General features: G+C 41.8%; 1 protein-coding gene across 3 annotated transcripts in view; it reads right to left on the bottom strand.

Annotated features, from left to right (window-relative positions):
* dgkb (diacylglycerol kinase, beta) overlaps nucleotides 1-14,773 on the bottom strand; it is a gene marked incomplete at both ends in the record, with an annotated part of 94,145 nt that overhangs the window by 20,737 nt on the left and 58,635 nt on the right. For all 3 annotated transcript variants that reach the window (XM_080745449.1, XM_080745448.1, XM_080745447.1), the window contains one exon: nucleotides 12,586-12,650. In XM_080745449.1, coding sequence (XP_080601575.1) covers nucleotides 12,586-12,650 — 65 coding nt within the window. The remainder of the gene's footprint in view (nucleotides 1-12,585; nucleotides 12,651-14,773) is intronic.

Here is a 14,773-nt window from a genome sequence, read left to right on the forward strand (position 1 = left end):
AAAGCGTTACTTTTCAGAAAAATAAAATAAACCCTGTGTTCCCATGGATCCGGTGTAAATATTTTGTCACAAGCTCTTGTTAATATTAAAACCACTCTTAACCATTTAATTTTCCCTTTCAAATCTTTACAAAAATAGCGAAAAGAGCAGATCTACAAGGTACAAGCGACGTGTTGTGAGCTAGTAGATCGGCTATTTTCGCTACTTTTGCGTGACACTCATTATGAAGAACTTAGGGCATTAATATGGTTTCTGCCCACATACAACAACACCCCTCAACAACCACACATCCTCGTATCTCCTCTAACATGACAGCTGCTGCAGCCCTATACTGTAGCTGTGAGTTTAGCTAGCGACATGTCAAGGGCAACCCAGCCTACACCTAAGCAGCACTACTGACTGCAGACAGAACACACACAGATCGGGGACATAATTTGCAAACAAACAAATGAAGGTCTACTTCAAAAAGCCAATTCAAAGCCAGTGGCCATACTAATGTATGGTGTGACTGAGGTCAAATGCTGTCGACTTATGTTGTTTCGCGTATGGTTCCTGTTGTGTATGGAACTGTGACTTCCATACAGTTTATAAATATTATTATTTTATTATTAGTTAATTTAACTCTGACAGTGCACAAGCCCTGTACTGTAAGTGCAAATGGGTTGATACTCTTCTAAGGATAAGCTGGCTCTGATTTGTCAATGCCCTATCTGTCTGTCTGTCTGTCTGTCTGTCTGTCTGTCTGTCTGTCTGTCTGTCTGTCTGTCTGTCTCTCCGAGTCTATGTCTCTCAGTGCCACATTTCATGTAAACGCTGTCAGTATGCTAAGGAAGTACACATATTTTTAGTTTAACGTAAATGTTGTAATCGAAGACAATGGCGGTCAGATAGCGTTGCATTGTGAGCTTGTAGAGCTGCTATTTTCTGCACATGCAGTGAAAAGTGGCTCACGTGGTTAAACAAAACCTGAATATTGGCTATTTGGGAAAGCTCTTTGTAGGCCTACAACGTAATTGTCCATGGCTATGTTTTCTATTAAGAAACATCCTGAATGGACAGCAGTTACAACCAAGCACAGAGCACAGCAGTCTTGAAGCCCAATCCATATGTAAGTAAGACTTGCCATAGTAGGAACAAGGCAGATGCACCATCTGACTGTCCTGTCGATTCTCTCTACTTAACCTAACAAGAGCACCATGGCAACAAATCACCTCCTTATGTCCCTGTTCATTAGGTAATTAGGAGCATCCCATTGGCCGAATCGGATTCTCATTCGTTATCTGCCAACTGATGCTAAACACTGGACTTGTCTGACAGACACATTGTGAGGAGAATCTCCAACATTGGCCACTGGCTGGTCAACATCACACAGGATTAATGGCGATCCAATTGGAGACCATGACAATCCACATAAGTTGGTACTTTTAAGGTAGATCGTCAGGATCTTTCTTTACGATAACCACAATAAAAGTGAATGTAAAGCACCAATTTCATTTACACTGTTGGCTGATTGTCTTGCTTTTACATCCGTGCTGGACATGTTGTAAACTCTTCTTTTTTTATATACCTGTAAGTAATTTGTGTTTGGGAAAAGTGCACTACCATTGAAGGCTGAGAGCATGTGGAAACAACATGTTCTCAGCTCGCCAGACACAAAACCTCAGTTGTGATTTTACCCGTGACTATATCCATGCAAAACATATTGCAAATGATAACTTAGTGGGTGCATATGACACCAGCTGTAGTATACAGTTGTTACAGCTGACACGAGACATGAAAACAACAGCACTTTGCTGGGATTTTGACGGCCAATGAGGCAGTTCAAACAAAGTCAACCAGAATATTATTCCCTCCCTGTTTCCACCTCATCAGTCAATTCACACACTTTCTAAAACTCCTGTCTGGTCGTCATATTAAAGGGTGTCACAGGAGAATAAGCTTCACTGTAGCATGGCTGTCCTGAAGCCACGAACAGCACCTTAAAATGCTCTTTCCACTGCCCATGCTTAGTGCCAAGCACAGGGCCATTGATTTTCCCCCTCTGACACTTAATCTAACCCACAATGATCTATGACCTTATTTTCACACTAATTTCTCCTTGATCAGAGGTGATAAATATTGCATTGACATAACCAACTCTTTGTGCATTGCATCAATGTGCTGTTTTGTTTAACACGAACACGATACCGCCTCGAGAGGGGACTTTGACGTGCGGCTTGAGAAATGGCCCATGTTGCACTGCCTTGCCTTTACTGCCAGAGATAGAGTACGCAGCAGGCTGGTTTCAGCTGCGCTCCAATTATCCCTACACACAATGTGTCTAGCAAAATACATTAATATTTACTGTAATAAGATAAGCAACATATTTTATCGTTTAATTATACGGTGGACTCACAGAAGCAACATCAAAATCAAATCTTGTTTTTTTTCCCCTACAGTAAAATGTATGAAGTGTGTTTTCTCCTGTCACAGTGCATAAGCATGGATGCTGGTGTGTAGGTGTGAGGAGAGAGAACGTTGGCGGCAGCTGGTAACTCTGCAGGGGTTGAGAAAGAGAGGGGGGGGGGGGTCTCTACGGAGCCTGGGGCCCCCACTAGCCCATTAAGATCTGAAAAATACCTAAAAATGTATTCTAAATCCTAATGGTTTTCTGGAACGTTTTTTCTTTTTTTATGTCAAGGACTCCTAAAATTATATGTATTTGACCGCGGACCCCCATTTCAAAATATTTCGTTTCAGGGACCAAGCAAAGATTTGAGTTAAAAATGTTTGCTTCAAAAGAATATATATTCAAAGATTTTCACAAACTTTCGTGGTCTTTCAAAATATCTATCTCTGCAAGCTCTCTACAAGCTCATAGCGTGACACCGGGTGCCGGGCTATGAGCTTGTATATCTGCTATTTTTGAATAGCCTTCCAAAATATAATAAAAGAAAGGATAAACGTGACAGAAATGCGTTTCCGGTCTCCATGAGCTAGGGCTGTGTGGGACACTGCGGGTGGTGCTGGGGACTAGATGTGTGCTAGGTCTCTGTGGAGAGAGTGGTCTTTACAGGAGACAGTGCTGCTGCAGCACTAGGAAATAGATAGAGGACATAGAAAAGGAGCAGGTCATCATGCCGAACTTAACAAACAGTCATGAGGTGGTGATGTTCGACACATGTGTGACCATTGGTCTAGTTTGTTCATAGTGTTCAACATTAGCCTTTTACATCTGTCCTGCATTTACTGTAATCCTGAAAAATCATGAATGGCATTTACAGTATATGAAGATTATCTTAAATTGTATTTGCAACAGGCTTATGTTAGGCAGTAAAATAAAACCCATTGCTTAAAACTCACTGATGAAACAGAAAGAAAGAAAGAAAGAAAGAAAGAAAGAAAGAAAGAAAGAAAGGGAGCAAGTGTGACATCAGTCAGAGGACTTTGTTCTATAGGGAAGGGTTCTGCTGTGTTATTCCACTGCTGCTATGCGTTCATACCAACAGGCTGCCCAGTGTGACCGCACCATTCTATGGACTTTCACAGAGCACTTCCACTGAAGCCAGTGTGGGTTAGTTAGATGTTTCACTCACATGCATCTTTTTTTAACCCATTTAGAACGGGTACACATTATTGTGTATCATTATTTTATGCTTTAACCATTGAAAAATAGCAGATATACAAGCTCGTTGCCGCGCTGCGAGCTTGTAGAGCTTGTTGAAAAATCGAGAAAAACGTGTCTTTTGAATCCTTCTAAGAATTTTTGAAAAACCCATGTTTCTGTGTCAGCAATCTGGCTAGCCATCGTCAAAGAAAAGGTCCTTTTCACTTAACTGGAGCTCAGTGAGAGACTACTATGTCAGTGGTTCTCAAACCTTTTCATGTGAAGGACCCACAAAATGATATGTATTTGGCCGCAGACCCCCATCTCAAAATATTTAGTTCCAGGGACCACCCAGAAGCAAAATTTTAGTTACAAATGTTCACTTTGAAAATACATATATTCAAAGATTTGCACACATTTTCAAGACTTTTTTCAAAAATAGCAGAACTACAAGCTCGCAGCGCGGCTGTGAGCTTGTATATCTGCTATTTTTCACTGGTTAAAGCATTCAATAATTCTAGGCCTATATACCGGTAGCTGATCAGAGGATTTTCAAAGCAACCTTCAAATTGTACCGTTCACCACCATCACTATTATTCTTCACTATTACTCTGGGATTGCCAATTGAAGGAAATGCAGAAGGCCTCCAAGAACATCTTTAGTACACAAATACAACTAGATAACCATCCATTTAGAATATTGACATTTAATGGGTATAGGGATAGCAGCAAGTAAAAAGGTCAAGAAGTGCTTTATGGCTGCCGGACCAAACAACTGGACAGATGTGACGATGGCTATTTAAATCTGATCAAATAACGTATCATAAGTTTGAGACCCTTTCTTATAATTAATTGAAGGGGGAGGGGGGGATTATGTATTTATTCTGTGTCTCTATTGATTGAAACTTTATTCAAGCTCATTCAAAATAATGAATTATGTTTCTCTCCCAGGATGTTAATTTCCTGCTTATTGCGAGGTGTTTGGGAACTGAAAAAAGGAAAGGGCATGTGATCAGATCTGGTGGCACTATTGGTGATATATCTTAGTTGTACGACTAAGTGGTCCGTATGGTCCATGCTTGTGTGTGTGTGTGTGTGTGTGTGTGTGTGTGTGTGTGTGTGTGTGTGTGTGTGTGTGTGTGTGTGTGTGCGTGCGTGCGTGCGTGTGTGCGTTTGTGCGTATTTGTGAATGTGCATAGTTACTGCATATTCATAAGGCATGTGAATGAGTGTGTGTGTGTGTGTGTGTGTGTGTGTGTGTGTGTGTGTGTGTGTGTGTGTGTGTGTGTGTGTGTGTGTGTTAAGTATGGCTTCCTGCTGGTCTGGGGACAGGGCCACAGGTGAGATCTTTCTAAATGACACACAAGTGGTCATTAATTATAAATGACACCCCGGTCAGACAAACGATTTCATCCTACCTGGATCCACAGGGTGTGTGTGTGTGTGTGTGTTTGTGTGTGTGCGCGCGCGAGCGTGTGTGCGTGTGCGTGTGTCCGTGCATTCGTGCAATCTCATCTGTGGCCCTGTCCCCTTCTCTATGGGAACCCAACACACACATGCACACATGCACACATGCACACATGCACACATGCACGCATGCACGCACGCACGCACGCACACACACACGCACACACACACACACACACACAGTGTGCAGGAATGCACGCACTAAATGTTAATTCACTCCATGTTCATTTAACCATGCGTAACTGAGTGCACAAATGTAGAACAGTAAATGTCCATTTGGTAGCAGCCTCAGAGTTAAATAAACACTGATGATGAACTCTTACACGTGCGTGGCGTGTGGAATGGTATTGAGACGTATCTAGGAGGTTTGGCGCATGCAGCACATGACTGGTCTTTGATGAAGCTACTCATTATGCACAGAGCGCTGTGAGCCTGGGCTTCCCTCAGCCTCCAGGAGAAAGGTTAACTCAGGAGTGTTTACACAGCAGGGCTGTAAAGCCCGTGGGAGCATCCCAAGCACTGCAAACTCCTCAGTGTCAATGGAACCAAATCAGGTCCATCTGGGTCCATTTTGAACACTTTCTGAGTTAAATTAACACTCAAGGTTTTACTGTGCAGGTACAGCATGACACTGGCTTGGGTGTCTTGGCTTTAAAAATAAATAACACCTGTGTGAAGTAAGCGGTGCTGCTGCTGATGATATCATGACGTCACAGATAGACCCACATGACATCTCATCATTATATTGTCCTATCAGAAAAAGGGCATACGGATGGATATGTAATACTTATTTGATACACTATCCATTTTTTAGACATACACATATGGACACAAAGCCACAGGAGAGTGTTTTCTGCTGGTGATTCAGTCCGAGTGTATCAAAGGGTGCGTTCAGAAATGCGCACCAGGTGTGGTTAGGGTTAGGGGTTAGGGTTAGGTTTAGGCATAGTTTTACTGAGGTTTAAGGTTAGGGTTAGGGTTAGGTTTAGGCATAGTTTTACTGAGGTTAGGGTTAGGGTTAGGATTAGGGTTAGGTTTAGGCACTCACTACACTGAGCACACACGCGGTGCGCATTTCCGAACGCACCCTTTGATACACTCGGACTGAATCACCAGCAGAAAACACTATCCCACAAAGCCACGTAGGTGTTAGCATCGCAAAAAAAAAAAACGTTGTCAATATCAGATATACTGTATAGGGTTAGGGTTAGGGTTATGGTACAATTTATATCTGCAGTTTCTTCTTCCTTTTGTTGCCTTTTACCCCATTTTCACCCTAATTTAGTCATTATTATGCCAATAATTATTTCTTCCCCACAGATGTCTGTGTGTTGTCACTGCTGTTGTATCCTACTGACTCAACTGCCAGTGAGGAGCCCCCACCGGGAGGACGTAGAAAAGCCTCCGTCCTACTCCTCCCGCCCCGCTGACAGATGCCGCCCCCAGCCCGTAACAATTATCACCCTCCCCACCTGGCAGCCCTCCCCCAAACACCATTGTGTTTGTACAGAGCAGAGACTCGACAGAGCACCACAGTGGATTCCAACCATCATTACAACAATAGGCAGGGGTTGACGCTAAGGTCTCAGAGGCACTTGCCCATCGGGCAAGTACAGGTCATGTTCTACTTGCCCAAAAGTCATGCCCACTTGTCCGAAAAGTAAATTGTCCATTATAAAATGATAGGTACATTTTTAATTACTGTTCAATTTAACATATATTTCTTTACTTTCTGGGGCTGTGGGATTATAACATGTCATCCCTCAATTCTTATCCAAATACCTAAATATTTAATGAATGTGATTGAATATATCTATGGGTTCACACTTGTTATTTTATATTTGTAAGTGTAGCAACAGTCAATGAAAACAGCACATTGTAAGTAAACAGTGCTCTTATTTTACATTCCACAGACCAGGATTGCTCTGGCCATGTTCAGGTGTTTAGACAGATATCTTTGTGTTTATAGACGGTTGCGTCCCCTCACAAATGAGCACTTGCCCTGTCGGGCAAACTGAAAGCAAACTTCACCTGCCCCAAGGTTTTATTTACCTGCCGAGGGCAGGTAGTGTCAGGCTTAGTGTCAATGCCTGCAATAGGTATTTAAAACAAGGGTCTTCAATGTTTTCAGGCCAAGGACCCCTTAGTTGGGAGAGAGATAAAGCAGGGACCCTCACAAACTTTCATAGATTCCATATAGTTTCATTGTTTGGCAGCACAATCATCAGTTTATTTTGGATTCATGTCAATGTGTGTTTTAAAATATTTAACCACTTGAACCATCAATACTTAATACACTTGACCTTTCACTCTGTACTTAGTCTGCTCTTTTTTCCCCTCTACACCAAAGCTCTTTGCCGAAAATAGCCGATCTCCAAGCTCACAATGCCTCACGCTGCAAGGCGTTGTGAGCTTGTAGATCTGCTATTTTTGTCTACAGTTCTCAGAATATGGACGCTAGGGTTCAAGTGGTTAATATAAAAAAAGGAGAAAAAATTTGGAGGACCCCCTTTAGTAACTCTGGTGACCCCCTAGGGGTCCCGGACCCCCTGTTGAAGACCCCTGATTTAAAAGGTTTCAAGACTTTACTCAGCATACTGCATCGTTGACTACATAAACAGAAAATAAGAAAAACACCCAAATCCTGTTCATGCTTTCCTTTTTTGTTGTTGTTACGCAGAGTCAGAGATCAGACGTCCCAGTTTGTCTGGGACTATCCAGGTCACAAGCTGGTTGTTGAGAGAGTTTATATTTGATATATAATAATAATCATCATCATCATACCTGTACTAGTTTTCAGTGTTTCATAGACATTACTCTTGTTATGTCCCAGATTATTACCTAGCCACTATCCAAGGTGGTGAAAGGTGAAGTCACCAGGTGTTCTAAGCGCTAAAATAATTGTCACACTTATTTTATGGTGTGTGTACATGTGTGCATGCATCATTTAAAGGTCCCGCGACACAGAGCCAAGCATGCAGTCTCGGTTGACTGTGAACCAAGTCTATGATCGCGTGGACTGTCTTTTTTGGTAACATTAAACTGAATAAAACTCAGATCATTCTCCCCCTCTGTTTCTTCCTTCACATTCTCCTCACTTTCTTTCAGTAGCAGAGATTAGTGTGTAATTACAAGGGAGATCCGCATAAAGGGGGAAGGAAAAGGAGAACAGTATACGGGAGAGAAGGAGGAGGAGGAGAGCGGGGGAGGAGGAGGTGGCGCGCAGCCGTCATCATGGACGGACTGATTGTCTGCTTTTAATCCTCAACCTCATTATCACCTCCAGGTCCGGCAGCAGCAGTAAATGAATCTATCTGCTGAGTGTCAAATCTTCACACCTTCACCCCAGTGATCACCCCAAGGTGCAAATACAAGAGGATGGAGAGAGAGAGAGAGAGAGAGAGAGAGAGAGAGAGAGAGAGAGAGAGAGAGAGAGGGGCCCCATCATTTTGTCAACAAGATCTCCATATTTCATAATTAAGTAAAAGCAAAGTGCCATTATTTGCTTGGTAATTAAAGCTGATTAAATATTTATGTCTAGTTTAAGGTCAAATCAGTGAAAAAGTGGAGCGGGTGAGATGAGAAGGGTTTTGGTGAACTTGCATTGGGTCTCATTTATTTATATTCAGATGTAAAGAAATTAATAATACAATAAAATATAAATATAAAATAAATAAATAAATAAATGACACGCTCAGTGCTGTGGTGTAATGTGATCATTTGTATGTAGTATTGTCATGTATATGTTGCCTGGATTTCATGGGCCTTGGGTCCTTGAAATCAGTTCAAAGAGCCAATCGAAGAGCTAATATAAAAAAAACTGACGAGAATAACTATGGGTTTACTCTCTCAAAAACTATTTAACTAGGTAAAACATGAGGGATTGAGTACTTAAAATAGCAAATAAAATATTGTATTGGATTGAAATAAAGCCGAACTTGTTCGGGATAGGCACTAATAGGGTACCTTTGAAAGTACCTAAAAAAACTAAACATAGTAATTAGTGTAGATACAGTAATCATTTATATTGCAACTCTGGACAGTACCAAAAATATATACAAGTGAATGTATGTGATGCCTACACTTGATGTGTAGGCCTACTCAGTAAATACAAAATTATTATTTATTTACTGTTTTGTGGAATAGATTAGCCTGTACTATCAAGACGTGCACTAGTATTTATTTATCTACAACGTACATGACAACTCTAACAGCCTCTTATAGTCTACTACTCTAGTGTTTTCTAGCTTGTTCTTCTTGCCTGTCTTTATACTTCTAGTAATTAGTTGTAAATCAACAAAAATGTTTCTATATTGTTGCTTCAGTAAAATGCACCAACCTCACTGAGATAAACGTATCGTACAGTATGCTTCAGTATACTGTATGAATCATTGCAACCGTCAGGTCGCATCAAAACCTCGACCAGCTGTGAGTCCGTCCGTCAGTCAGTCAGTCAGTCTGTCTGTCACACATCACACGTCACACTTTTGCCCTGCTCATATCTCCGCAACCGTTGCCCCGATCCATGCCAAATTTTGCACACACACTCCTTGCCTGCCAAACCACAACCTCCACCCATCAATTCTCACATGGCCCTCTTCTAGCGCCACCATGAGGCCGATTCTTGCAAAAGACATTTTTTGGACACTGCTCCTACAATGTTTGCCCTAAAATCACGCCAATCGGTACACAGTATGTCTACACTCATCTCATCAACATGGATCTGTCCCATTTAGCGCTTATCTCCCGATTAGGGAGTCTTACTGGTTATAAAATAGCTTGCGAGGCGTTGTGACCATGTAGATCTGCTATTTTCTAATACAAATGATTCTGAACAGACAACGTATTCGTCCGTCAACAGCAATCTGTCTTCAGATATACAGCACTTTGCTTCCTCTGTCATCCAAGATCCACATCATACATCTAACTCTGAGAATCAGCTCCAGTTGGAAAGAAAATGGCTCTGTGATAAGTTGCATTATACTTACTGTGCAAAATGGACATGGACCCCTTGGACAAATCCAACCAAAATCTATGCTACCTTGAAATACTAAAATCATGCATTATTGAATTGGCAAAGGATAGTGTGTAATAGAGAGATCCTAAACCCATTCGCCCCTGTAAATTATTCATTGAATTCCAATAACAGATGGTATCATTTTCTTAAAATATCTCAATCATTTGTCTTCTTTAAAGCCTTAAAAATGGTACCGAACAACAGAAATGCATTCTGTGTGTCCCATGCAGTATGTTGACCCGAAAGGCCCAAATAATACTTTGGCCTGACCGTTTGATGTGGAACACCTTTGACGGGATAAATTAACTGATCAACATTCAAGCTACAGTACATAGGCACTAGGAATTCTTCACTTAGCCTACTTACTTACTTACTTAGGTCAACTAACTTACTTACTTATTCTTCACTTACATACACATGCTATATTGAACTGAACAAAAATACTTATTTCACATTGCCAAAAGCCATGCAAAAACGACATACAATATAAATATCTTATATATCTAACCCTATATTGATTTAGATTCCAATAAAATGACCATTGCTTTCTTAGCAACCACTTTTCTTGCAGACCTGCGTGTGCAAGTGAACTACAGAACTACAGAACTACAGAAACACAGTTGGCTAAAACCCGGGTAAAATATGATAATGAGTACAAATGGGATTATTAGGAGACGGCATGTCATCAGTTTGACAGATACACGATGTCAAACCAGCCAAGCAAATTCAATTACGCCTGCAATTACTCCCTGGCGCTAGTGGAGACGTATCGGAGATGTTAAATATTGATGGAAGCATAGATGCCACAATTTGTTCATCTCTAAAGGTGAACACATCTCCTTGAAGTAATCACAGCTGCTAAATATGAAGCCTGTCCATTAGTTACCCTGAACCCCAAACAGTAGCTACACACAATCTATTGTATGTTTGTATTTATAAGACACAGTCCTTATAATAATGTTACAGATTTATTTGATTATTTTCGGATTTTATAATTTACTGTATGCTACTATCATGTTAAACACAAGATGGTTCAGAATGTCAAGTAAAAGGTGCATTTATTTTGTGTCATTCATGAAAACCTCATGAAAACCAAAAAAGACATTAACACCCTTACTCTACACTCACTGATCACACTTTACCAGCCTTACCCACACTGTGTATTTCAGTGCACATGCAGTGGTGCTTTGGGATTTTTTTTTCCGGGCGGACGGTCATTTATTGACGTCACGTGCACGCGCGTGCACACGCCTCTAGAGGCTATTTAGATAGAAAGGATGTCAGCAGATCTAATGGTGGGAAAACAATAGTTTTCTAGTCTTAATAACATTTGCATTGTTACTTAGATTTTATGTTCTACTTTACTTTCTTTTAATTCATTTAGAAAATACAGCGCTGCAGTAGGATAGAGAAACAAAGTTTGCCTTGAACGAATCTCAAACACTACCACAGTAATATGGCTATGGAGCCATGTATGAGGACACACACACATCGACACATGCACATGCAGTCACAGCTGGAAACCTAGGTGTTAAAGTAGGCTATATATCCATATGAATAGAGGCTTGAGGACGCTCACACATTCACCACTAGAAACCTGTTATGCATAGTAGTAGTAGTAGCCACTGGCACTGATTAAAGTATTGCTTGTAGCCTAGTTATCGCGGATTCGCGGGGTGGGACCGTGGGGGGTTGTCGCGGCTCTCGCGGGGGGGTATGCACGCGTTTACACGCTCGTGCACCGTTCGGTGCCGTCCGTGCGCGTGCATGTGGGGAAATATTTCCGGCCACACGGCGTCCGGTCGCGTCCGGCCCCCAAAGCACTACTGTGCACATGGTATCATGCAAACCTTTACTGTACATCCTAACAGAGCCTTCATTAACACTGCTTTGAGTGGACATGAAAGGGGCAGAGGTGTTGCGTTCATTTGGCATCATTTGACACAGCGGCTTAATTAATTGGCTCAATTAAATGTTTAAAGTGATGTAGTGATGTGAATTTTACACACACACACGCACGCACGCACGCACGCACGCACGCACGCACGCACGCACACACACACACACACACACACACACACACACACACACACACACACACACACACACACACACACACACACAAACACACACACGTGCACACATACACGCACGCACACACACTTAATGTCAAGGAAACATTATGAATATGCTTATAGCATTTCTGTTTTTCTTTTTTCTCTTAACAAATAAAGTTGAAAACAGTAGAAACAGAGAAGAAACATTAGATCAATTGTTGGCCAAATCAACAACGACTACAGTAAAAATTGATAATTAATACAAGCAGCGTTATTAGGACATGGATTATTATCACAGGAGATCGCCAATTAAAACATCCCAGGTAGGTTGAAAAGCTACCACATATAGCTTTGCATATTTGTGTTGCTTGATGACAAGACACACACACACACACACACACACACACACACACACACACACACACACACACACACACGCGCACACTCACACGCACATACCTGCTGTTAAATCTCTCCGGGTGCTTCTCTCTCATGATGTGAAAGCGGTGTGCAATGGAGGCATCCTGCAAAAGAGAAACAGAACATGGGTAGCCGTGATTTATTTTTTATTTTGCACACTGTAAATGCATATTCTGCTTTATAACAATCCTACAACGAATATCCCACAAATTCATAGCAAACCTGTCTATAGAAACATCACACTCCAACACATTGAATAAAAATTAAAGCCAACTTTTTCCCCCAACTCTACCAAATCCCTGCACCTCAGCAGCACACATGTGGTACGTACTGTACTCTATATGCATATTCATACATGAGCACAGATAGAGGGGCGTGTTGGTGTTCCTGGCCAAGTGGAAGGTGGCGGTGGGTTCCAGCCAGGGATATGGGGGTATTGACAGAAAGCCTGATGAACAGCACGCCGTCTCCACACTGGCTAATTAATTAAACACACATCGTGAGTAATCACAGCTCCCGACCAACCTACAGGATGCTGCCGGCACCCCTGGCAACCAAGTTGTTTTCTCTCTCCTTTCTCTCTACACCTCTCTCTCTCTCTCTCTCTCACACACACACACACACACACACACACACACACACACACACACACACACACACACACACACACACATACTGTACATGCACACATACTCTCGCGCACGCACGCGCGCGCGCGCACACAAACACTTACTATTTTTGGGATGCTCTCAACCTTTTTCTCTTTTCTCTTTCTCTGTGACCGGGGGGCACAGAGTGCAGCCACACTACAGCTCTGGGTGTTAGGTAATAAATACAGTTGTTGTTACAGTACATGTGTTAATGCATGATAAGCTTGACAGAAACACTTCTGCAACATGTTAACCCAATTTATTTACTCTTAATTTATAATTAAGAGTAAAAAAGTTGAACTTGAGCTTCTTGAAAGGTGTTTGTTGTTTCTTATAAGAAAGTTGTTTTCAAACACTTTATCATGTCAAGGATGCCCAAATGTATATGTTTAGGGCCATGGACCCCCAACTGAAAATATTTTGTGGCAGGGATTGTGAAGATTTGTGTTGTTATTAAGTATATTCTTTTTTTTTTTCTTTTTTTTTATCAAGCCAAAGTACTGACTTTGTTGCCATATAAACACATTTTGCTGGGGACTCCCTGGAACCTCCTCAAGGACCCCTGGGAGTCCCTGGACCCCACTTTGAGAACTTCTTCCCAGCCTTACTCATCTGCGAAGAGAAAATCACCAGGATTGACTGGTAGCTAACCACCTGTATATTAGTTATGTCACCCTCTCTGGTCTCACGATATCTATGTTAAAAAGTTAATAATAATGATGATTATGATGATGATGATTATGATAATTTATTATTATTATCTTACAATAAATGCGAGAAGTCTCTGCGTGTGTGTGTATGTAATCCGCGTATCTCGAGAACCGTTCGTCCCACCTGCTTCAGATTCGGCACGCACGTTCCCCGCCGCGGCGCGGAGTGCAGTGCCGGACCTTGGCTCCGCCCGAAGCGTGGTTTTCCCAAACCGGCGCGAAACGTTCTGAATCTCCGTATGCGCTGATGTCCGCTAGGCAATAACCGACAACGGGTATAATGGGTATTGCCTAACAACCGGAGGGGCATCATTCCCAACGGGTGACAAAGCAAGCAGACGGCGTATTATTGCTCAAGATGAAGACAGACAGATACAGAGATATCCTATATGGGCATAAAATGGACGCAGACAGAAATATATCTCCATATATGGGCATAAATGGACACAGGCAAACAGATAAATGGGGTTTGCGTTAAAGGGTGGGGCATTCATTCTCTATTTACATCGCTCCCGAGTAGGCCAGTACCCGACTAGACGATTGGCCGCTTGAAGCGCAGAGATCTCCATATATGGGCATAAATGGACATGGGTCCTATGACAACAGTTATAATGGGGTTTGCATTATAGGGTGGGGCATTCATTCCCTATTTACATCGTTCCCGAGTTGGCCAGGTTGCCGACTAGATTATCTAATAATAGATAATCCTTTCATGATAATTGTTTATCATAATGGCCAATAATACGGGACATTCACATTTTAAATTTATCTTCAGTGGTCAATCTTGGTGTAGTCTGCCTTTTTGGGGGTTATCAGCAGCTCAAATCTTTCAACAATTTCATTGTAATAACTTAGAACAACGCACAT

Source organism: Nannobrachium achirus (genome assembly GCF_963921795.1).
Source record: "Nannobrachium achirus genome assembly, chromosome: 2".
In the NCBI taxonomy this organism is placed as follows: domain Eukaryota; kingdom Metazoa; phylum Chordata; class Actinopteri; order Myctophiformes; family Myctophidae; genus Nannobrachium; species Nannobrachium achirus.